Source organism: Chenopodium album, chromosome 13, assembly GCF_948465745.1.
Source record: "Chenopodium album chromosome 13, dcCheAlbu1.1, whole genome shotgun sequence".
NCBI classification, from domain to species: Eukaryota; Viridiplantae; Streptophyta; class Magnoliopsida; order Caryophyllales; family Amaranthaceae; genus Chenopodium; species Chenopodium album.
This window is the reverse complement of record NC_137846.1, coordinates 53,667,139-53,692,670: the sequence shown is the minus strand read 5'-3', so window position 1 is coordinate 53,692,670 and position 25,532 is coordinate 53,667,139. Positions and strand designations below refer to the sequence as shown.

Genomic DNA, 25,532 nt, shown 5'->3' with positions numbered 1-25,532 from the left:
TGGAATGTGACTGTTTTTCATGCCAGCAGGTGTGTTAATTTTGTAGCAGATAGATTAGCTATGATGGGAAGAACAAAATTCAAGACAGGTGAGACGGTTCCCTTCACCCATCCTCCTCCTGAAGTCTACCAGACTTATGTACTGGAAGTTCCAGAAATGCAGGCTCCTTAGTCCTACTGCGCAGCTCTACACTCCCTCTGCTGCTATTAACAAAGACAACTATTATCCTATATCTTTTTATTCTGTTATTAGTTATGTTGTTGTCTATGGTTTTAGGATAAGGTTTGATAATTTAGAGTGGATATGTATGCCCTCTTATTATCACCATTTTGGTCTGTCATCAGATTATTACCCACTTTTGGTCTGATGGTTTCTATCATCAGAATTATCATGATATAATACAAGTACTTTCCCTTTTGTGTTAAAAAAAACTTGATCACAAAAGTACTCTTTATGAAATCAGGGACTTATAAACAATTAGTTTACTCAATTACTCCACATTTCACTAAAGTTGCAACCCAAGTACTCTTTAGATAATTCCTTGATTTCAATAAAGTTGCAACACAAGTAACTTTTTTTTTGGCTAAAATGTAATTTATACAGGGTACATAATTTAAAACATAGTCATGTGGAATTCATTTATTTTTAAATTTTTTGTTTGACCTAATAATTACTGAGTAAGTACAAAGAAGTTGGATTTAAAGTATTAAAAATAGGTATCGCAAGGCTATGGCTAGAAGGAGATTCAAGTGCAGTGACAAAGGTAGTAACAAGCAAGGATCAAGGCTATTCCCAAAGCGGCATATTTTTTACTATGACATTTACAATCTAGCAAAGAGTTTTGATATGTTAATTAAAAAGAGAATTTTATGTGAAACTACCCTAATGATAGACTGTTTTGTGAATAACTACCTGATTTTTTTTTATTTGTTTAAAACTACCCATAAGTTAGCAACCGTTTGTCTAACAATACCCAATAACGTTTTCCGTCCAATTTTTGGCGTTAGTGGGACCCACTTCTTCACTTTCCCACCCAATTAACTCCCCCTCCTTATTTATTTTCCCGCCAAACTCATCCAAAAATCAAAGAGAAGAAAACTTTAACAATTCAACACAATTACTCACTAATTCAAGTAATGTTTTAACGACCTAATTTTTAGTCCATGGTTTGTTGAATTCATTTTAAGGTTTTAATTTACAGCAATTAGCTTAATTAGGGATTCAATTTAGAGTTATGGCTTCAATTCAGTTTGGAGAATTTGATTTCTAGGGTTTAGAGGTGGAATTGAATGGGAGTTTAGCTTATTTAGGGTTTATGGCTTCAATTCGCTTCAAGGTTTTGCTTAGGAGAGTTAATTGGATGGGAAAGAGAAGAAGTGGACCCAACTAATGTTTAATTTTGACGGATACATTATTGGGTAGTGCTAGACAAACGTTTGCCAACTTACGGATAGTTCTAAACAAATTTTAAAAAATGGATAGTTGTTCACAAAACAGCCTATCTTTAGGGCAGTTCTACACAAATTTTTCTATTAAAAATTTCTCATGTAAAGAGGGGTGGTAATACTATAGCGGAGTGTAGCCTACTTGGTTGCTAGGCGGGAATGTGGGATACATGGGGTTGTTTGGAATTTGTTTGTATCGACTCTTTTTCTCAATTATTACTCACGCGGAATTCGATCTTTAATATAATGCCTATCTAATTTTCCCTCAAAAAAAAAAAAGTATGAAAAATAGGTTCAAATTTAATGAGTAATATACTAATTAACGCATTATATTAAACCAAATAATCTCATTTATTTTCCCTCAAAAAAATAACCTTAATTATTTATATTCATAAGCATGGATAAAGGAAAGGAGATAAGGAATGGAGTCAATAGACATCAAGTCACCATAATTCTCAATTTGTTTACTCCTAATTTTTTCAAAAAATTATACAATTTTAGGATTTGAGATTAGAGCAGGCTTTTTTTCTTTTCCCCTCTTTCCCTTGATTTTTCAGTTTGTTGGAAGTTTTGTCTGCCTCGGCAACAAGTTTTGAGACACTAAAGCCGGCAACTTCAAACTGTTGTGCTCTATGAGGAAGAAGGGAATTTCGGAGAACAACATCAACTCCATCGTAAGTCCAAGCGCTGATGGTTGCCTCCCCTTTGATGCAAATGGCAAACCAGCCCACACCAGCAACTGCAATATCAACAGCACTTGAATCCCAACTATTTCCTCTTATCTGAAAATCCCGTTTCACCCAGCTACCAAGCTCTTTATAACGATTCTCTCCTATTGGTGGCTGAAGCAAGGGCACACGTAGAAGGTATAAAGATCTCACGCAGAAGCATTAACACAGAAAGAATAGGAAAACAGATGACAGGTTTGAAAATAAAGTTTATGGTACAAAAATGGACTATATCAGAAACCAAGTATAAATTTATGCTGTTAAAAAGTTGGATGTTTAAAGTATCCAAAGAGTTAACATGCAAAAGCAAAAATTGAGTGATATATAAGGTAAGTCGAGTCGTGCTTGTATTCTCCTAGCTTTGCATTTGATATGATATATATGACTTCAAATAGACAACTTCCAGCACAAGTACCCAATGCCCAAACCCCCAAACATGCACTTATGACTTATTTAGTTCGGATACTACAGTCTGCTAAATATATTTCCCATCGCGTTAGATAAAGTTTGAAGTTTGCTTCATTTTAACAAATTGTTCAGAAACCAAATTGCCAATTATAAAAACCTGGATGACAATCCAATTTTCATTCTAGGCATATATAATTTAATTACCAATCATAGACTAATATACTACAAAATCATGCATAAAGAAATAAGCATATGTACCTGTAACTGTCGACCAAAATGATCTGTTAGCATTCTATCAGCATTTTCTGTTTTTCCCATATGCAATGGTAAAAGAGGGGAAGCCCATACAGTAACATAAACAGAGTCTGCAGCCAATTCTTCAACATCTAGCCTTGCAATCCCAGCTATGTGAATTGTATGACCAACCTGCAGAGACAAAAAAATATTATTAAATGAGGCACATAGACTTGCAGACGACTCATGACACTCGCATACTTATTTATACATTTTTTTTTATATATTCCTTGGTTTACAAGACACAACAGTCAGCCATTTACTGCTTCTACTTTTCTACATCACAGGTATACAACTACTGAGCTACAAGACAATTTTACATTTGTATAAATGGAGAAAAAATATACAACAAAACATAGCTAAGAATTCACTCATATTTTACAGCCAAAAATAATACAAGGGAAGAAAAGTACTAGACACTACAGGAACCAAAATCAACAATGTTTGCTTTCTTGGTGGCATGCTAAGACAATAACACACACCATTTACTTTCTATGAAAACATAGCCACATCAAGGAAGACTATGAAGAGCAATCTGTCATAATGAATGACTCAGAATTAAATAGTTATTAATCCACTGTAAGGTGCAACCCAAAACTGAACTCTGATTTGGGGTTCATATTGAATCAAAGAAGATTGCTAGCTTAATCCAAGACGGAAATGCTTCAAGTGCAGAAGAAATTGGACATTCCCAAAAAAAAAAAAAAAAAAAAAAAAAAAAGCCCAAAGAATGGCTTTTCAAAAAATAATGCACATGCGTACATCATCTAAAACCTTGGCAACCTGTCATGGAAACCTGTAATCAGATGCACCTACTGCAGAACCTTAGAAAAAGAAGAGAGAAAAAAAAAAAAAAAAAAAAAAAAGGATGTATTTTCAGAATACTCCTTCTCTATGCAATTATGTCATTAAATAAAAGATGTATTTTCAGAATATTCCTTCTCTACGCAATTATGCCATTAATAATGCCGAGGTTGTAACCTGAGAGGTTGAGCGTCATAACATAAGTGGTTACCTTGCACTATAGACCCACCACCAAACTGTCCTGTTTATGACCCCCTTGAATCAGGATTATGGTCAACACTAATGCCTCCTATATGGGTACATTGAGTGATAAGATACACCAGAATACATTATTTGCAGAAGCAGAAAAAGAAACTGGGTTGTAGCAAGAAATTATTTTCCTGCTTGACTGGCAAAACTCCAACCATAAATGCTGCTCCACAGATTGCCTTTACTATACAGAGAGTGTAAGACCATACTTCTTTCAAATTGTATAGACCACAAATATGCTTAGAATTCAAGGCCAAGCAAGGAGCAGAAAAACAGTAAGATGAATGGAAGCTGGGATCTGAAGAAATGCTTGGAGAAGGTCATAATTTAGCCAGTTGCTTAAGAAACAAGCAATGTAGGAAACAAAAGGGCCAAGGATGCTTGGAGCTCCAATATATTACAGAGGACGATTTTCAATCAATTTCCTATGCATGCCACAAATGCTTTAGATAAGGCTTAAAGGGAAGCCTACATGCTAAAACTCTTATTATGTTGTGCATTTCTATTGTTGTAACTCAAAAAAGAAGAATCTGAAATCACAGTTTTCGCTAACCCTTGCTCCTCATCGTGGGAAGAAAAGATATCATTTTCCAACCCCCAACATAAGCTTAAAAACCCATTTGCTTTTCTATCTCATACTCTTTTGACGCCATCACAACGAGTAGGTCATCATCCTTTGATGAGCGGGCAATCAATTTTTTTGGTGATACCCCCAAACAAAGTGCAGATTTTAAGGATGGGATAGCCCCTTCACAAATGACCCTCAAAGGATGTAAGATTGTAACCTATACCTAGAATGCTGATTGCTGAAGAGTTTTGATGACAGATGAGATCTTTTGCATTCTTGGATTTCAATCAAAGCCTTATGGGATTAAGGCTTTGATTAATTGATTGATTGATTGATGCAGTAGTTGTATATAATAGGAATTGTGCAGAGAGCAAAGTAAAAAAATAAATACGAATCTTATATGTATGAATCAAACGAGTCTACTCTTTTGTGCATGTATTAAATACTGGTGAATGGCTGTAACATTGCTATTAAAGCCTTAGTAAATGAATGAAAATTCAGGGCGATTTACAGCTCCTAAAAGTCTAGAATACATCTCAAAACATATTCTTTAACTGCCTTCCACACTTATTCCCATAGTTCCAACAGACCACCTTGCAAGTATCTCAGGGGATTGAGTTAATGAACTGGCTGAAGAACACTTATACAGGGTATATCCCAGAGAAGCTATCCATGAAGTAACTCATGCTACCATGTCTCAGACTAGGTAATTCAGGTTTGTGATGGTTTGAAACACAACAGTAAAAAGTGCATAAAATTCTACTCCTCCAGGATTGGCATTGATGCTCAAGTACAGCTAGATGATTCATCTCCTCTTAGGCTCCAATTGTTTTGATGAAGATCATTTTTCGATTTTCCATGAGAAAATTTTCAGAAAATAGGAAAATGGGAGTGGAAGGGAGAAGATGGATGGGAGGAAGGCTAATATATCTTTTCAGAAAATCATATTCAGCAAACTGCAGAAAATCTATAAAGCAGTATGCTTAATAAATAGTTAACAGTTGATATGGTTCCGACTCAAAGTCAGTAGGGTCATTCGCTTTTACAATTTTCTATATATCTTTTCGTGCCCAGAGCAGCTCAGTGATTTGTATAATGTGTAGTATATCAATAATAATAATAATAAATCATGTGACCTAGATAAAAATTTCCTTCCTTATTGATCAATTTTTCCTTCTGTATTACAAGGATTACCAGCCATACGGTCATACCACCAATATCAAAGCAGAATAATTTCCTCATAAGAAGAAAAATAGATGTACGAAACAGTGAAGCAAAAACACTGATTTCAGCTGGTATAAACTCCTTTCTGGAGGACATACTAAATTGCACCAACAATGACAGTCGGAGGAGTAAGAACACCAACCAAGGCTTGACAGAAGAGGATTTTGTTCAGTGAACTAAGAATAATTATAAGGAGAAATTTGACAGGATGAATTAGAATAAGAAGGTTAATCATATTAACCATTAAGACTGCAATTTACTCAGAACGTGAACTCCAAAGAAGATTATCAATTATGGAATACCTAGCTCACAAATTGAAGGTCAGGCATTATGCACCTACAGGATCTAGAAGGAGATGCTGCTGAGGAAATAGGATGTGCAATGGCTGGAGTAAGAAAAGCTCTTCCTATCACGAAGGGATTCATGAAAATCACTCCTAAGCCCTTGAGAGGAGATCAACATTAGGATTACCAGGAGGAAAAGGAGTTCAACATACGGACATCGACACTTTATTTCTCAAGAAAGCTGGTCTTAAGCTGAGATTTGTGAAGGCTGAATAAAGGATGGGTTATAGGAGAAATTTTGATTGGATGGTGCTTAGCCTGGAAATAATTCTATCTACACCCTAGATTCCTTCACATCCATATACTATATAGCCAAAAAGTCACAAGCTTCTCTATTTCTTTATCATGGGGCGGTCTTCAATTATCTAAATTCCAAGCACTGCTGCAACATCAACTAGACACAAGAGCACTTGTAGAGTAGACAAATGGAATTTTACAAAGTATAATTACTTAATGAAGATCTATGAAATGGTTTGAAGGTCTTTCACGTTTTGAGCTAATCAGATACGCGTTACGTACTTTGAACTTGACAAAAAGAGATAACATAAGAAAAGGAGATCTCTCTATGTTGGTGGCGCTTGCTGAGTTGCTGCATCTAAGATCTACAAATATATTCATTTTGATGAGTAATATGTTTTGGGGCACTGTCCATACAAACAAAAATTTCAAAGCAGTAAATTTTCAAAATACTTGGCATTCTTATATCAACAATGTCATGTCTTTGAGTTAATAGTATAATACAAAATTCACATGCATTTCATTAACATGGCAAATCAGCACAACACTACTAGCAGTTCATGTCCTACCATAATCACTTCCTAATTTAATTGTTTTGTTTTAAAATTAATCACATAAACTAGCCTGGTCATTAAGTATGGATACTTGTCACACTACCAACTTGTATCTAAACAAACCGGAAAAATGTCGAAGTTGGCTTTCTACCTTTCTTGTTATGCCGTTTGTGCAAGGCAGAGATACAATATAAAAATAACCCATTCACCATCATCACCAAATTTATGCAAGACATAGAAAATACATGCTCAGTGGCCACTATAATTATCATTGATGCTGTAAAATGGAAATAACACACAACAAATGATTTACCGCATAAGTTTTACAGCAAAAACTCACCTTAATCCTGTAAGTCCTCGGCTTCAGCTCCTTGTTGATCTGCACGAGCTTCTGTTCATCCCTTGTCAGCCTAGTAGCTATATGATGCGGATGAAGAAGCCCTGGTGTATCAAGCAACTTCGCCTTCCCAGGAAAGATTCCTTCCAATCTTATAATCCCCAAGGTAGTCCCAGGTACAGGTGCCTCAGTTATAGGTGCTACCTTCCCTGTTACATGCTTTCCTATTGCATTGATCAATGTAGATTTCCCAGCATTTTGAGCTCCTATTGCCCATACATTTCCTCTTGGCCCAACCAACCTCACCACATCATCAATCAAATTCTTTACACCCCAATCTCTCACTGCACTAACCATATGCACACTAGTCAACTTATTCGCCCCACCCTCCCGAGCCCGTTGCCTAATCCAATGCTCCAACCGAGTAGGGGACAACGAGCTCGGTAACAAATCTAGCTTGGACAACACCAACACCATTCTAGGAACATTCCCCGACTTCCCTTCCTTCCACGCCATTAAATTCTCATCAATGGTAGCTGAAACCAGCTTAGCAACCTTTTTCGGGAACGTCCCGTCAAAATCACCTGCATCAACTACCATTAAAACTACAGACCTACCCCCTGAGGCAGTAGCCAGCTTCCTACCAACAGTATGATCAAAATCAAAATCTGGCAGTAAGTTTTCCAAACTAACATCCTTAACCTTACCATAATGCCTTAAAGAATGACACCTAGCACAAACAACAGGTTTTTCACAGAGATTAGGGTTTAAGGGAGGGTTTTGGGTCTCTTCAAACTCATTAAGAACACCCCTTTTGAGGGAATCGGATGCCTCGGGTTCATCAAGGACAAATTTTCGATTAATTGGCAATTTGTAATCTGGGTTTTTCGTAGCAGGCGTAACATAAAATCCAGGCAAATTAGGGTCTAAATTCTGCATATGAACACCACAACCAGGGCAAATTTGCAGCGTTTGAGATGCAATGTCATCAAAATTACCTTCTCTAATCAATTTCAGAGATGGGTTTTGCACAGAATTCGATGAATAATTTTTTATAATCTGCAATGCAAATGAAGAACATGGCAGAAATTGAAGAACAGGGTTTCGAAAACAGGGGTTTGTTCTATAAACTGCTACAGTTGCTACAGAATTACATGAACAAGAAGATGAAAACTTTGAAGCAAATTGGTGAGATGAATTAAAGAGATAAACAGAAATCAAACGTTTAAGCTTTTTTGATGGACAGTGATTTCGAGCTAGCATTTTGCTGCAAATGAAGATACAAAGAAGCAACTATAAAGATCAGACCTTTTTCTTTGTAATAATCTAAGTTTTCATGGCAGGAATTTTGCTCTCTGTAGAAGAGTAATGCTTGTGTTCGTGTTGGGTGGTTGCAGGCGGCGTTGGTGACTTGGTGGCTGATGCTGTGGAGTGTGGGCAACAAGGAATGCAGGTTAGGAGTCTTAGGACTGTTGCAAGATGGAATTTTTGGGGTCAAAACTCAAAATAGCCAAATGGGTTGTGGTTCAAATTTAATTTTTTGGTGTTGTCGGAATTGGGTTGAGACATGGCACAGTACCATCGAGCAAAGAAATTCACGACTAGATGTGTCAATTTGAATGTTTCGGTCGGGTTTGATGAACTCGGGTTGAGTCTAATTTCAAAATTGAGTGATATTAACTTATTGCATTCATGCAAGTTGAAATTTGAATCGGATATTTTTCGAATCAGATCGATCGTGTCAGATTTTGAAACCTCTCATCATGACTCAAAAGTCACGAGACCATATTGGTGTTAGGCAAGTAAAACACGATTTTTGAACAGATTGAACACGTCTTAACGCTATAGATAGTTAGGCAAAAGCCACAAGAGTGCATGACCCTTCCTTTTTTTTTTTTTTTTTTTGGGTGTTTAGAGAGCTACAAGGACAGAAATGAGAATCGATCATAGGATCTCCTGGATTTGAGAGGGAAGCTCTAACCACTTGAGTTATCCCTCACTCTCAGTACACTTCCTAACAATGTGAGCATATGAGTCTTGTTATGCTTAGAGAGCTATTTTTAGTTTGTTGCACGATTTGTGCTAAACGAGCCTAGACTAGTAGACAACCATGCGGGCTCAACACCATGCAAATATCATCCATAAAAATTTTATGATAGTATTTGATTTAATTAAGTCGTATTAAAAATCATATTATATTTGTTGAGTATATATACTTTTTGTAAGAGCAACTCCAATTGTTGTACCTAGGGACTTGCTTTGAATTTTCAAAAGTTTCTAGCTACTAACTTGACCATTGGAGCTAAAAAATACAATTAGCTTGTTTAAGCTAATTTGCTTGACAAAAAAGTTTCCAAAATTATTGGAGATTAATATATTAAATAATTAAAATTGTAGGACTAATTGAGAAAATCAAGCTTATTTAATTAACAAGCTAGTAGCTAACCATTGGGGCACAAAATAACTATAAAGAAAGTTAGCTTGAAATCATATATGGCATGACAAACTAATTTAACAATTAGCTTACCATTGAAGTTGCTCTAAGATTCTCCTGCAAATTCGGATGAAGATGCATTATGTGTCCATGTAGTATTAATTTCCTTAAGTTGAGGTCATTTAAAACTTATTTTATTTTTACTTATTTTAGATTTAATGATGAGAAAGGAGTAAATTCTAATAACATAAAAATAATTTTATGTTGATAACTCAATTTAATAAGATAACTGATAAGTAAATAAGTTTGGATAAATTCAAATAAGATAATCTCAATCGATAAGATAAGTGAAATGCAGATGAGCCAATATGTTAAGGTATTAACCCAAACTGTTCTCCAGCAAATCTTTTCGAATTGAATGGATTGGGCCTACCCTCTTGGCAACCTTGACCTAAACAATAAACAAAGATAAACATTGAAAATTGGAACATGAAATTTAGGATTATATCCAAGAGATCAATAAAAACCTACTATAAAAGTAGGCAAATGAAACCAGAAAATGACAATAAACACCTCTCATAAAAATACCACGTAACACAATATCACACAGTCCAAAGTCCAGATGTCAATATAGTGCTTGAATTTCGCTCTTCTCTACCTTTAACAATACATTAACAATACACTATTATCTCCTATATTTTTTGCACAAATACATTCAATTAATCTAAAAAAAATCTCCAAATTATAGGAAAAAAATGGTGTTTTTTATGGATGTGTTATGGGAAAAAGGAGTGGAAATAGCAAATATGGGTGAAAGTGGGCATGCACAAGTAGTGCCCATATCAGTTTTTGTGGCTGTTCTTTGCTTTTGTTTGGTGATTGGTCATTTGCTTGAAGAAAATCGCTGGCTCAATGAATCTATCACTGCCATTGTCATTGTAATTACTCCTATATTCATTTTGTTATTTGTTACATTTATTTAAATCATAAAAAACTTATATGATATGATACTTTGTACATATTATAAGTAAAATTTGTTATTTGTTGGGTAGGAGTAGGAAATGGGTTGTTTTGATCATGCTTGACAACTTTGCATGTGGGTAGCTGTTATGTTTCACTACTTGGGTCGGATTCACATATATGGGTTGACTGTTTCGGACATGGGTATCCAAGTCCGAGTAATATAGGGTAGAAGAATGCACATTTGAATGTTAAATATTTACACTAGCTATGTACATTAGATGTTAGGGACTAGAAAGTGGAATGTTGTGAATGTATATTTGTGTATGGTTCTCTAAATGAATACTTACCCTATGTTTGGATAAAGAGAAACGGAGGGAAAAGGAAGAGAAGAGAAATGGAGGGATGCATCCTCCCTTGTTTGAATATCTAATGCAAGGAGGGAAAGGAAAGGAATTGGAAGGATCCATTTTCCTTCCACTTTTAATAAACTAAATCCCTCCATTGTTAGAGAGATTTGGGAGGAAAATCGAAGGTCTCCTTCTCCCTCCCCTCACCTCCCTTTCCCTTCCCTCTTTTACCTTCCCCTCCCTTTCCCTTCACTATTATTATCCAAACATAGTGTTAATGTTCATATCGTCATTTGTTAGATGATTTGTTTAGCATGTGTTCATAAGTACATTCATAAGTTTTGTATTGAAGGAATTAATTACATTATCAGTAGCTAGTAAGTAGGAAAATATGTCACAATTTACAATACAGTTTATTATTTATCCCTCTCTTAAAAGAAATTCTATCTTTTGTTTTGTGGCTAAAGAAAAATTTCTAGTCATTTATAATTTGATTTGCACAAGAAGTTGTCACTTTAAGAAAATTGTGAATTGCAAGAAATGGAAGGGAAGAATGCAGTTTTTGTGTATGCTAAGAAATAGAGAAGCTAACATATCAAAAAACTAGAGTTCAAATTAAAGTCTTAACTATGCCTTGAATGGTTATTACAGTTACGAGAAATGTGACTTGAGGTTACGAGTTTAAGCCGGACAAACCTTAGGAGTCATTTGATACACAAAAACATTATATAGGTACCATATTTGCAATTTTTCATATCTATCAAGCATGTTTTTCAAGTATATTAATGAATTTTTTTGCCTCGATTTAGGGATGCGTGACTGGAATGATTATATTGTTCATAAGCAAGGGGAAAAACTCTCACATATTACGGTTTGATGAAGAACTATTCTTCATCTATCTCCTTCCGCCGATCATCTTCAATGCAGGGTAATCATTCAGTCAGTGCACTTGACTTCATTGATAATATAGATAACTACATTCACTAGATTTACTGAGGTGCCCTATTTGTTTGTACTCGACTCAGGTTTCAAGTCAAGAAGAAACAGTTTTTCCAAAACTTCTTGACAATTATGCTTTTCGGAGTAATTGGTGTGTTTATCTCAACAACCATCATTTCTCTTGGTAATATGCAGACCCTCTTATGCCTTTGCATTTGGCCTGAAAATGAATTTTTCATTAAGTCATTCCTGCATGTTTTCGTCTGTTAGGTAGCTGGTGGCTGCTTCCTAAAGTTGGATTTGCTGGGCTAACAGCACGAGACTACCTCGGTAAGCTTTATGTTCCTTTTAGTCACTTTCATGCTAAATTTCCAGTGATCTTTTATGTTAACTCACTTATCTTTTTGTTTTGTACCTTTAATTCAGCTATTGGAACTATTTTCTCGTCTACTGACACTGTGTGCACACTTCAGGTTAGTACGTACATTGATCAATTTAGCACCTTTTAAGTGTGATGATGTAAATTTTCATAAGCATCAGTTCTAATAAGTTTCTTTTGTTTGAAGGTTCTTAATCAAGACGATACTCCTCTGCTGTACAGCTTAGTTTTTGGGGAAGGGGTTGTAAACGATGCAACATCAGTTGTTCTCTTCAACGCAATTCAAAAGCTCAATGTGAAAAAAGTTGGTGATTGGACACATGTTCTTGGAAGTTTTCTCTATCTTTTTTTCGCGAGCACTGCACTGGGGATTGGTGTAAGTTTAAACAACTTGAAACTCTTTCTTAAATACCTCCTTTGTTTTTGTATTCAAACATTGTGGTTCGACCTATAGTACTCACTCTCAAAGTAGACAACTCTAGCTACTCGATCATTTTATTTCAGAAATTTTCTTCTATTCTTGCAGACAGGGCTTCTGACTGCATATGCTCTTAAAGCATTGTATTTCGGTAGGTAAGTGTTCTGAGCATAGAACCATTTCATATCATAATCTAAGTTTGGTGGACTATCGAGTTAAATGTCACTCATCTTTCTTTACAGACATTCCACAGATCGTGAAATCGCCCTAATGACTTTGATGGCATATCTTTCCTACACATTGGCAGAGGCAAGTGCATATTTTTGCTCAAAGTTGCGAGTTTGTTGGTTATCACTCAGATATGCATGATTCTGCAGCAATTGCTCATGTCTTGATAATCGTTTTATAACTTGTTCTTTTCCATTTCACTACTAAACATGCATATATCATATCATGCTAATCTGTTTTCTTTAGTTACTACCTTATACATGTATATCATTAAAGCTTTATGCTCTTCTGTGTTTCAATTTGGCTTTTGCAGCTAGCAGAGCTGAGTGGAATTCTGACTGTCTTCTTCTGTGGTATCGTAATGTCACATTATGCATGGTATAATATTACAGAAAATTCAAGAATTACAACAAGGTAGACAGAACAAATTTCATCTATATATTGTTGTAGTCGATATGATTATGTACTTAAGCTCTTTCTCCCCTAAAAAAATTCTGCACTCTAGAGAAAACCGGAAGAGAATTCTACATGAATGTGTTGGTGTTACTTTGTCACTTTTCTCAAACTTTTTGCAGGCACATATTTGCAACCATGTCATTCATTGCCGAGACCTTCATTTTCCTTTACGTGGGTATGGATGTTTTTGATATGGAGAAATGGAAAATGACCAGGCTGAGGTACGACGACTTCTTTATTTTATGCAACTCAGACTAATGATTTCAATTGATACTACCAAATACTTCTGGTTCTAGCTTGTTTTGATCATATACATGAGCTATATGATTCCTTGTTTTGATTGTATTCATTGTACAGTCACTGCCTTGATTAGTATGCTAATGAAATTAATGCATCAATTCTTCTGCTTGGACAATGTTATTCGCTGTTTTTGAGTAATGACATATCACTTTCAAAAATCAGACTATTTATGCATTGGATATATAATCTTATTTTAGAATAGTTTTTAATTTAATCCCAAGTATCAACTAGGAGTGCCTGATACATTTGGTTTCCAACATGTTTTCGTTGTTACCTGCAGCATTTGGACATTGTTGGGCATCTATGGTACCATCATATTTCTTATATTACTTGCTCGTGCTGCTTTCGCGTTTCCTCTATCCGCTTTGTCAAATCGCATGAATAGAGAGAAAGAGATATCTGGAAGAAGATCATCCATTACATTTAAAAAGCAGGTAAGCTTCTTGTTTAGTAGCTAGATTTCCAAGTTATGTATTTAAAAACTTGTTCATGCTTTACTAGTTCACCTCCCTGCTGTGTAGGTGATTATATGGTGGGCTGGACTTATGAGAGGCGCTGTCTCAATTGCTTTAGCATTTAAACAGGTTCGTGTTTATCCTATGCTTGTTCAATTCATAGCCTTTCTAACTTAAGCACTCATATTCAATTGCTTTCTGATATATTTTGCTGATTACTGTGAACTTTATTATGTTTGAAGTTTACATACTCTGGTGTAACAATGGATACGATCAATGCTACAATGGTTACCACCACCGTGATTGTTGTACTCTTTACTACACTGGTAAGCCATGCTCTTTGATTGACTTCTACCAAAATTTGCGTTGTGCTTCAGTAACTTTTGTTAAAATCACTGTCTGATTGTTTTTCTTGTAATTTCTATCTGGGAAAGCGCGGGAAAAAAAATATTATAAAACATAAACGGGGAAGAAAAATAAATCTCAACCAAGTTTTTCTTTGCATCCGCAGGTCTTTGGGTTTCTAACAAAGCCACTCATATTTTATCTAGTCCCGCATTCTCCCGCCCAAGAGCCCAAATCTCCTAAAGATGATCTCACCCTACCAATGCTTTCAATGGACGAATCTACTGCTACAAATCTGAGTCGGGCTAAGGACAGTCTATCAATGCTGTTTGAAAGACCCATTCACACTATACATTCATACTGGAGAAAGTTTGATGATGCTTATATGAGACCATTCTTTGGCGGGCCAAGTAACAACCAGCGAAGGTGAGAAGAAACAGCATCTTTGCTGATTTACAAGCAGTCGAGCTTCAGGTTCTGATTGAGCAATTGCAGTCCAGATAGTCCTGTGAGAAACATGTCTTTATTTCATTCAGGCTTTGACAAACCTGCATTGCGGCTGAGGTGAGGTGAGAGTATTTTGCCTTGTCCAGTGAAACAATTTCGGGTGGACATGGTGCATGGGGCAAATGCAGTTCTAAGAACAAAGGCTAATCCGTTGATTGCTTGCCCTTGGTGGGCTAGTTAACCAAAGTTTGATAATAATTTAATAAATGTTTTTTTCATACTTCTACAATCTACATCGCTGTCTTAAATCATATTATCATATGTATATATTCATATGGGAGTACTGATTTATAATGCTTTTCCGAATATGACAAGGTCAATATGATGCTTAACTTTCACAAACCGACATTTTGATTTTATTTTTTCGAATTTTGATTACCTATACATGACAATACACAAGGACATAACTATATAAATGTGAAGATCCTGCAAACTATAAGAAAAAGCATTACACTTTGCAACATTAAAAGCCTAGCATTAATAAATAAAATGTTCATAAGACAGGCAAGTAATCACTACTATCTTGTACAAAGCTTTCTAAGTCATAAGATCTATGAATCCCCCTAATGGTTAGAAAACTCCATCATAGTCGAAGTGCATCTCTACAGAATAACAAATAAACAGCGGATTCTGAGTCCCAGCCCTAACTTTGGATTTACTTACCTACATCATACCCTGCACCTAATTACAGTCATCTTCCTACGCATAACTTACAATAATGTCCAGATAGATCGCTCAGACTACTATTTGCCTAGAACACATCCAACCATGTCAGTTAGATTGCCATTAAATCAACACCTGCAAGCAACAACATCATTATGTAAATGGCATTCATATGTAAATGAAAATGAAGTACGATGCACAGAAGACCAAACTACAAGAACACTTCAGAAACTACAAATTTTATAACAGCAAATAAAAATCCTGTTAAACCAATTTGTTCTTGTGTTAAACAGCTTAAACTGAGTCTTTCAAGTCGGTGTGACTGTCAGCAACAGTGTGGCACATTGCTTTTACATCATATACCAATCCCAACTCGTCATTTTATCTACAGCACCCGTGTCCAACACTTTATCTAAATCTAACATTTCAATTTTTGGTTGGATATGTCAAGGTTTTTGAGCCAAAGGAGCTTAAGATTAATATTTTTAACAAGAATAAGCACAAGTAAACCGAAATATGTGAATAAACACATCCAATTATACTCCCTTCGTGTTTTAATAAATGTTACATTTTGACCAAACACGCATGCCGAGACACGACTTTGACCATTAATTTAACTCATTATATGTTAGTAAAAGTATATGGAAATTGATATTATGAAAGTATACATTATAATGAATCCAGTAATGTATTATACAATAACATTTGTTTTTTTATATATTAGTAAATTAATCAAGTCAAAATAATTATGTGAATAGACTGTAACACTTGTTAAAACACAAAGGGAGTATAAAATTTAAGCCCACACAAGTCTTTTAAGATTTGAATTTTGTTTCATAAATGAACTGTCTTGGCCCCATATTCAATTTAAAGGATGGATAATCCATTATGTAGAAAATTTTAAAGAATACCTCTAAAATGACACATGAATTTCATAGCCAATTATCATAACACCATAATATAAATAAATAAATATAAATAAAAAATTAAAAAAATTAATAAAACCTGATAAATAGTTATGTGAAAAAGATGATTATCATAGCCAACGATATGTGTTGTATAATTCATGGTATTACATGCCAAACAAAAGACATAACAGGAGACTCATTGCTCATAAAAGTTACCCAGTAATCATGCAAATGCTAACTGGATAACAGCGGACCATAAAGATGAACTAATTTTTGAAGATAGTTATGAATAGAATATTTAGCTTGATCCAGAAACATATAAGTCATCATCAATTTCATATCAAACAACACCCAGTATCATAAACATTCAGATCAATGTGTGCTTTTACTTTAAAGCAATACCCCAAATAAGGAAGTAGTAATTGATACTAACCATTTTACATCATGCTCGCTGGAAAAGATGATTACGAGCCAAAGCTTCACGAATCCCAGGAGCAGGAATGCTCTCACATCCCAACAGTTCTTGAAGTTTTGTATCACATATGACCATCGAATTTAAAGGATCCTAGAAAAATAATAAAATCACAACAGAGTGAGTAATCCCAAATATGATCTCGTCCTAAAAAAAATTAAAATATACAAAAATACAAAAAATAATAATAAGAAAAAAAATCCAACATGCAAATAGATCTAATTCATAGAAACTCCTAATCATCATCATCAAAAAAAGTGAAAATTCATTATAAAGGTGAGGCTGTGAGGATGCAAGAAGATCAAGTAGTCCTGTACTTAGGGAAAACGGGCACTTAAGCTGCATAATGCAGAAAACCTATACAGAGCTAGGAATCTAGGTTGGATGTTAGATGAACTGAATCCATCTTTCTTCGCTATCACTACATTCTAATTCATGCTGTCCATCCTTAATTTGATTCATCTAGTTATACCTTTTATATTCAGAAAACAAACAAAGGTCAACAGGGCTAACATAGGCACTGTGAAGAACACAGTTTATGCTCTATAACAATACATAAAAGGCCATTGCCTCCATACAGAAACTATTTACCAATACCACAACCAAAAACTCAAAACGAAAACCCCATTAAATGCAATGCAAAACAGCAACTACTCCCAACAGCAGTAAAATTCCCAAAAAAAAAAAAAAAAAAAAAAAAAAAAAAGGCAAGTCATATGCATAAGAAAATAGCAGCCAGAACCAAGAAAACACAGGCTGCACAGAATTTACAACAACCAAATAGAAAATGGCAACACAACCAGATAAGCCTCTAAACCGGAAATATATATATACCTTGTGCCATTCATGGCTCAACCACAGTATGAAAAGACAACTTGTGCTATGAATTCATTATACTTCCCATGCTAGGAGGCACCAAAAGTCACCACACCACTTCCTTTGAGATATATAACCTTAAACCTTCCCTTTCCCCCTAGACCTCTTTCTAAACTTAGGCCATCATCACTAACTCACTATAAACCTTTTTCTCCTGCTTCATACTTCCCCATGACTCCATGAGCCATGACAACCTCCCTTTACCCTTAATCCTCAACAACAGACCTTTGAACACCTCCACCTTTACAATACAGGCTTTTAAATTAGGGTTTACTGCAACATGATCAGCAGTTACCCAGATCATGAAATCCCCTGCCACAAGGTCCACAACACTCCTGAAATAATGTCACCCATCACAGGTTTACAGTGCACTGCTGTCCTAAACAGCGTTGCCCCTGCAACTGAATAAAATAATTGACAATCAGCATGGGCAAAGTAAGATCCATGGTCATTAGAGCCAACTAAGCTCCATGAGATCAGACTTAAATGGTCATCTTCACTGTAAAAAGTGCAGTCTAGGCAGCCTCACTGTCCTTAGTTCCTTGCACATGGTCACCATAAATAGAACTCACATTTATCAGGAATCAACCTATCCATGGCCATTCTAGCAACATGAATCCATAAGTGAAGATTATATGGGGTCAGTCTCATTTGAAAAGCAACCACAAATTAGGATATTACTAAGAACTCAGGCAAACAAGATCAAGTTCAACAAAAGACCTATTAGCAGAGAACATGAAAGCCCTACTCGTCAGCGTCACTAATTAAAAATCAGAACTTGCTAGGGCACTTTGGTAGGTGCATTAACTGATAAACCTGGTACTTAAAGACTCTCTGCAGTGGGATTTGAAGACTTTATCCAACTATCCTTTTTTTTTTTTAGCTAATACACCGTGTAAAGTACACTATCCAATCCAAAATCTTAAGCGATGTCATCAAGGACATTACAATATTCCACAAGTAAAAATGCACTTCACAGGACAGACTTGTCAGCACATCCAATTACTAATTCATACCTCTTCAATATATTTTTCACTTATCCCAAACCAACAATAGTGATCAAAACATTTCAAGAAGTACAGGACCACCAAAAGCTTTCAGGAATTTTACCAAGCATAAATTGTACATATAATTAGACAAAAGCAGTCTAAAACAAATGTTTACCCACCTCCAAGCCTTGTGCCTTGATGTACTCTTCAATACGCTTATACACCTCAGATTGAGGCATCTCCTTCTCACTCGTACCAAAGAATTTTGCCAGTGCCTCAGAGATCACAATAGGAGCAGGAGGAACAGTCGCAGCAGGAGGAGCAATGGCAGCAGGGGTAACAGGAGCGGCAGAGACAATGGGGGTAACAGGGGCAGCAGAGACATCGGGGGTAACCGGGGCAGCAGAGACAGCGGGGGTAACGGGGGCAGCAGAGACAGCGGGGGCAGCAGGTGTATCAGGGGCAGCAGGATCAGTGCTCGGAACTTCAGCTTCTTCAACCTTTGCTTTCTTGGATGGTTGTTCTGGAACCTCTGCAGCCATCAAAACATAGGCTCAAAAGGCAACATAGAAAGCAGATATGAGAGTTTTTTTTCATACAAAGCTATTCATACTTGTTGGGTCAAGAGGAACAATATGTTTTGACAGCAGTTTGTTCATCTGAAACATATCTGTACAGTCAACTTCAAATACCAACCGTAGCTCATCATTGCAAATTATCTTTCTTTTATTACTTGGATCTTGGAGATTATTCTTCCTTATATAGGCCCAGAGCTGCTTCACAATCTGCGCCAGATACATACATTGAATAACCAAGGAAGAATAGATATAGAGAGAAGAAAGAAAAGGCAAATACAGGAGCTAAACCTCTGTCCTAGGCAAGGCTGGTTGGCCAACAATTGCCTGAAGCTGAGGTGAAACACCACAAAGTTTATTCAGCCCTCCTGGGCCTCCTCTTCGTTTTGGTCGACTTTGGGTACTAAAATAGAGGTGAAATTATAACACATGTTAGTTCAAATCCCAGCAATAGAAAAGTAAAAAAATATTTCCATAACAAATAAAGAGAAGCATAGAGGTGGCAAACAATATAAAAGGGACATATTGATATCTTAAATAGGGTTGTTCACTGGTACAAACCCAGACCAGACCAGAACGAAACAGGCCAAAGACCGAATATTTGAAAATACAAGACCCGGAGACCGGATATCTTGCCAAAATAGCTGTGTAATTTTCAAAAAAAAAAATTAAAACAAAATTATAAATTTAGTGAATGGAAATACAACAAATCACTTCCAGAAATAAGGTGTTAAACTTGCATTAGCCTGTGTATACTTTGGTGAAACACACAAAGCCACAATGGCAAAGACAAATTGCAGTTGAAAGGTACTCTAATAGATAACCTGATAGGAGTATAGAATATCCATAATAGCCAAATGTCATATAAAGCGGCCAATCACAATAAAAACAGATGAACAAATAACGGAATCAAACCGTAGGATTCCTGACATTCAAAGCATTCATGACAAGTAAGAATATTAAGCTGATATGGGCTTAAAAGGAAGAATTAAATACAGAAGGTATGGGATTTGAGCCTGATTCTTAATACCATGTGTTTGGGTTATGTATAGAAATGAACACAAACTTTTATTTCCATACCTAGACGATTGGCATGAGTCATACCAACGCCCCCCCCCCCCCCCCCAACAAACAAAGGTCCCAAAAGGTTCCTTAACCCATACTTTGTGTTTGAAGTATAAATTTTAATCATTCTAAAATCATACTTGATACCAATATGGTATCATACCAACCATTCGCCCCCTAATTTGGTAGTTTCCTATTCACACTTTGGCATAAATCTATGCCAATATTCATATTATACATGAAAAGAAATACACTTTCGAGCCATTCGGCTTATCTTAGATCACGGAGATTCACCACCTATGTTACGTGGACACCAGAACAAATATCAAATATGGGTATAGAATCTTCAATCAAAGGTTAATAAAGTCTTGCTAGGAACGCAAAATTTAATTTAATTTTACATCAAATATTAGACTACTAAACTGACCCACAACACGTGCCTTTCAAGTTCTTGTTGACTTACATATGAAAAATATATATATATTTACAAAATCCCTTATCATTTTGCTTATAGAGTTTACCATCTGCAAATGACCTTAAAGTGAAAGAAAAAAAAAAAAAAAAAAAAAAAAAAAAAAAAAAAAAGGTAAAAAGCCCTTCCTCTCCCCCCCCCCCCCCACCTCCTCGAAGCTTCATTTATGGCCACCATGAAAACCTCGACTCCTCTTCTTGGATAAACATCGTCGTACCCAACGACCAAATGGCGTATCCGGAATAAAATTGGATTTCATACCCGGGTCCGTGTCAGTCAAGGTATGACGGCATAAATGTCGTGTACTCGTGTCCATGTAACATAGTTCACCACATACACACCCAAATGCCCCTGATTTGGTAAATTCCTAATCACTATTAAAACAAAATCTATGCCAATAGTCATATTATACAATATAAATTTTCGAGTCATTTGATTTATCTTAGGTCACAAGAGTAGGAGATTCACCACACACACCCAAATGCCCCCTAATTTAATAGTATCCTAATAACAATTAAAACATCAAACAAAATCTATGCTAATATTCATATTATATACTCCCTCCATTGTTTAGTGCCCCATAGTGACATGGCACGCATGCCGATGCAAATCTTTGACCAATAGTACCTTTAATTATCATTAACTAAAAATTATAACAATTGAATATTAATAATCTACTCATTGAAACAATTCCAACAAGTACCCACAAGACTATATTGTTTCTTTATGTATAATTCACAAACATTGGTCAAAGTATGTTTGATGAATAGTGCCAAAATCCCCAATGGGACACTAAAATAAACGGAGGGAGTAAGAAAAGATATACACTTTCAAGTCATTCGATTTATCTTAGATCACAACAGTAGAAGATTCATTACATAACACATACACACCCTTGCATAGAGACATTTGACCCAGCAACATCAAATTATGGGTTTCTTCACCTCTCACCCTCATTAATTCCAACTGATGAAACCTTTATCTTCCCATTCATTCAGATTCTTCATGTTTTTCCATTGCAATCTAGACAAACAGCCCAACTACCCTAAATAGGCCTTCGCCATGACACTTGGACAGGTACTAAGACCTAACTACTATGTATGAAGCATACTACATAACTCAATTCTATACACTCTGGTCCTACTTGAACCTCACAAAGCTCCATAGAATGCCATGACTCCAAAACACCACATGTGTAAGCTAAACGAGTATATAAAAGCCTAAAGTCCCAAACTTTACAGTTCTTCTGCAAATCTCTTTGTCAACCATTCGATTTCTACTCTCCAACATTCCCCACTGACTAAATAGTATGCATTCAAGGACCAAGAATATCTCAAAACCGTTCATTTCATCAACTAAATCTAGCTACAACGATCAAGATCAAAACTTTACAAAAGACCCAATAACACAAGAAACCCCCCATTCACCCTAAAGGCAGAATTCTTCATAGGCCTACACAGCAACAACAACATATTGCTACAAGACCAATCATACAAGATATCAAACTTACTTCATAATCACTTGCCTACAGTTAAGGAGCAGAAAAACAACTAATTAACTGCAAGAGATGTAAAAACTAACCCTGAAATTCTCAAACACTCAGCTCTTCTCTAATTTTTAACACATTTCTAAAGTGACCCACGTTCCAAAAACCCCCAAATTGAAAAATTGCCCTAAAAAAATTAAACCATTTTTATTAAAAATAAAAAACAAACCTCTCTTTAGCAGTTGGTGAGGAGAGAGACTCAGAAACAACAGTCCCACTTCCAGGCTGAGCAAAACTGATTTCAGTGGGGCCCCTTGGGAAGTATGACTGAGCCGAAGGAGGAGGAGGGTGATGAAAAACCCGATGTTGAGGATGAACAACATTCACATTAAGTTGAGGATGAACAACATTAGGACTATTATTAGGGTTAGGGTTAGGGTTTACATTCAAATTCTGGGGATGAGGCCGAGAAATGACGACCGGAGAAACCGTCGCCGGCGCCGACGACGGCGGAATCGCCGACTGAGGAGTGCTAAAAAGGAAGCTAATATGAGCACGAATGAAATCGATTTTGGTGGAAAGATCAAACCCTAATTTTGATTGCAATCGATGAATAACTTCATTTAGGGAAGTGAAGGAATTAGGGTTAGTTTCACGAAACAAAGCTTCTAAACCCTCTGCTATTTCTTGGTCAGACACCATTTTTTTTGTATTTTTGGATAATAATTTTTTGGGGTTTTTTTGGGGAAAATAATAATTAAATTTGTTTCTCTCTCTAACAGAAAAAAACGGACAGTATCCACTCACTCAGTCTCATAGTTGGTTTTCTGGTATGAAAGTCGGTCTCTTTCTTTCTCTCTCTTCTGTTGGTTTTCTGTGAGAGGGGAAGGGAGAGGAGAGAGAGAAGATAGCACTTTATTCGATTTTTATTTGTTGAAAATGACAAAATTGCCCCTTTTTTTGGTTTACGACATTATCTAAGATTTGGTTGTAAAAAAGTCAAACCCACTACTAGTTGACATGTCAATATCCCACTTTTTATTATAAAATAAGGGAAAAAGGAGAAGATTGGAGAGAGATATGTAGATGGTAATTGTGTTATATCTATATTCATCCATTTCATGACCATCTATATATATACAAGATGTGAACATAGTAACTTATATGGATAATGAAGAGTCCATTCATGAGAGGGTTAATGTGGACTAATGACAAAGGAGGGTTACAAGGATGCTATTAAAACCATACTTAAGGTAGTCATAAAAGAGATAATTATAAGCTTAATGACCATCCATAATAACATATTTTATAACACTCCCCCTTGGATGGTCATTATCTAAAAATAGAATAATGCGCATTTATGCTGCCTCATTAAAAACCTTTCCAGGAAAAACCCTGTGGGAAAAAACCATGGATAAGGGAAAAAGAGTGCAGCGCGCAATTACTCCCCCTCATTATTATATCACTGAAGATCTTTGAGACGACGCAATCCAATACGATAAACTAACTTTTTAAATGTTGCGGTCGGAAGAGCCTTAGTGAATAAGTTTGCTAAATTCTCACTTGAACGAATCTGCAATACTTTTATGTCTCCATTCTTCTGAAGATCACGAGTGAAGAAAAATTTGGGTAAGATGTGCTTTGTTCTGTCGCCTTTGATGTATCCTTCCTTAAGTTGAGCAATACAAGCTGCATTATCCTCATATAAAGTTGTCGGTGCCTCCTTCCCAAATGATAAACCACAAACTTCTTTTATGTGTTGAATTACCGACCTTAACCATACACATTCACGACTAGCCTCGTGAATTGCTAAAATCTCAGAATGATTGGAAGAAGTAGCTGCAATGGTTTGTTTCATGGAACGCCAAGAAATGGCAGTACCACCATATGTGAACACATATCCAGTTTGTGATCGACCATTATGAGGATCAGATAAATAACCTGCATCTGCAAAACCAATCAAATTTTCTTTGGACAACTTTGGGAAAAATAAACCCATATCCTTCGTACCTTGAAGATAACGAAGTAAATGTTTGATCTCATTCCAATGCCTCCGAGTTGGACATGAACTAAACCTTGCTAATAAATTAACTGAAAATGATACGTCGGGTCGTGTATGACTTGCAAGGTACATTAGCGCTCCAATTGCACTAAGATATGGTACTTCAGGACCAAGAATCTCTTCATCATTTTCCCGAGGTCGGAATGGATCTTTATCTACTTCAAGTGATCTTACAACCATAGGGCTACTCAATGGATGTGTTGTATCCATAGAGAATCTTTTAAGAACCTTTTCTATGTATGTTGATTGATGCACAAGGATTCCATTCTCTAGGTGCTCTATTTGTAACCCCAAGCAGAATTTTGTCTTTCCAAGATCTTTCATTTCGAACTCTTTCTTTAAATAATTGACAGTCACTGAAATCTCTTCAGGAGTTCCAATGATATTCAAGTCATCAACATACACCGCAATTATAACAAATCCTGATCCAAATTTCTTTATAAAAATACATGGGCTGATAGGATCATTCTTATAACCTTCTTTTAACAAATACTCACTTAGACGGTTATACCACATACGCCCAGATTGTTTCAATCCATAAAGAGATTTGTTCAATTTAATACAGAAATGTTCTCGAGAACTAGATTTTGCTGCTTCTGGCAGTTTGAATCCTTCTGGGAGCTTCATGTAAATGTCATTATCCAGTGGGCCATATAAATAAGCTGTGACTACATCCATCAAACGTAAGTCAAGTCCTTCTCTTATTGCCAGACTAATCAAAAATCTAAAAGTAGTTGCATCCACCACAGGAGAATATGTCTCCTCATAATCAATACCAGGTCTTTGTGAGAATCCTTGTGCAACTAAGCGTGCCTTATATCTTACAAATTCACCCTTTTCATTTCTCTTTCGCACAAAGACCCATTTATATCCCACTGGCTTTACACCTTCAGGTGTACGGACTACAGGTCCGAATACTTCTCTTTTTTCAAGAGATTTTAATTCTGCTTCAATTGCTTCTTTCCATTTTGGCCAATCATTTCTTTGTCTACATTCTTCAA

The 25,532-nt window shown here is 35.9% G+C and overlaps 3 protein-coding genes across 4 annotated transcripts; 1 reads left to right on the top strand and 2 right to left on the bottom strand.

Moving 5' to 3' along the window:
- Nucleotides 1-1,807: 1,807 nt before the first annotated feature.
- Nucleotides 1,808-8,671, bottom strand: LOC145576949 (GTP-binding protein BRASSINAZOLE INSENSITIVE PALE GREEN 2, chloroplastic-like). The gene is made up of 3 exons (XM_081634650.1): nt 7,196-8,671; nt 2,840-3,007; nt 1,808-2,287 (listed from the first exon to the last, which is right to left on the bottom strand). Exons 1-3 carry the CDS (start codon nt 8,453-8,455, stop codon nt 1,943-1,945), a joined length of 1,773 nt encoding a protein of 590 aa, XP_081490776.1. The 5' UTR covers nt 8,456-8,671; the 3' UTR covers nt 1,808-1,942.
- Nucleotides 8,672-10,380: 1,709 nt separating this feature from the next.
- On the top strand, nt 10,381-14,909 carry LOC145576948 (sodium/hydrogen exchanger 4-like). Its single transcript, XM_081634649.1, has 14 exons — nt 10,381-10,564; nt 11,746-11,864; nt 11,962-12,059; nt 12,146-12,205; nt 12,302-12,348; nt 12,442-12,630; nt 12,781-12,827; nt 12,915-12,981; nt 13,214-13,314; nt 13,476-13,577; nt 13,937-14,090; nt 14,178-14,240; nt 14,354-14,437; nt 14,623-14,909. The coding sequence occupies exons 1-14, from the start codon at nt 10,382-10,384 to the stop codon at nt 14,884-14,886; spliced, it is 1,578 nt and encodes a 525-aa protein (XP_081490775.1). The 5' UTR covers nt 10,381; the 3' UTR covers nt 14,887-14,909.
- Nucleotides 14,910-15,296: 387 nt separating this feature from the next.
- Nucleotides 15,297-23,347, bottom strand: LOC145576947 (uncharacterized). 2 transcript variants are annotated; one of them, XM_081634647.1, is made up of 6 exons: nt 22,699-23,347; nt 19,738-19,849; nt 19,485-19,656; nt 19,051-19,403; nt 16,968-17,099; nt 15,297-15,761 (listed from the first exon to the last, which is right to left on the bottom strand). In XM_081634647.1, exons 1-5 carry the CDS (start codon nt 23,169-23,171, stop codon nt 16,977-16,979), a joined length of 1,233 nt encoding a protein of 410 aa, XP_081490773.1. In that variant the 5' UTR covers nt 23,172-23,347; the 3' UTR covers nt 15,297-15,761; nt 16,968-16,976. The 2 variants fall into 2 exon arrangements, with proteins under 2 accessions (XP_081490773.1, XP_081490774.1); XM_081634648.1 differs by lacking the exons at nt 15,297-15,761; nt 16,968-17,099 and adding an exon at nt 18,042-18,277.
- Between the last annotated feature and the right edge of the window lie 2,185 nt (nt 23,348-25,532).

Coding starts and splice junctions, on each gene's coding strand:
- LOC145576949 (XM_081634650.1), bottom strand. CDS start 8,455: ATGCTAGCTCGAAATCACTGTCCATCAAAAAAGCTTAAACGTTTGATT. Junction 3,008..7,195: donor CGAGGACTTACAGGATTAAG/GTGAGTTTTTGC, acceptor TTGTCTCTGCAG/GTTGGTCATACAATTCACAT. Junction 2,288..2,839: donor ATTTTGGTCGACAGTTACAG/GTACATATGCTT, acceptor CCCTTGCTTCAG/CCACCAATAGGAGAGAATCG.
- LOC145576947 (XM_081634647.1), bottom strand. CDS start 23,171: ATGGTGTCTGACCAAGAAATAGCAGAGGGTTTAGAAGCTTTGTTTCGT. Junction 19,850..22,698: donor TCACCAACTGCTAAAGAGAG/GTTTGTTTTTTA, acceptor CCTCTATTTTAG/TACCCAAAGTCGACCAAAAC. Junction 17,100..19,050: donor TCAAGGCACAAGGCTTGGAG/GTGGGTAAACAT, acceptor TTATTTTTCTAG/GATCCTTTAAATTCGATGGT.
- LOC145576948 (XM_081634649.1), top strand. CDS start 10,382: ATGGTGTTTTTTATGGATGTGTTATGGGAAAAAGGAGTGGAAATAGCA. Junction 10,565..11,745: donor CTATCACTGCCATTGTCATT/GTAATTACTCCT, acceptor GCCTCGATTTAG/GGATGCGTGACTGGAATGAT. Junction 12,060..12,145: donor AACAACCATCATTTCTCTTG/GTAATATGCAGA, acceptor TTCGTCTGTTAG/GTAGCTGGTGGCTGCTTCCT.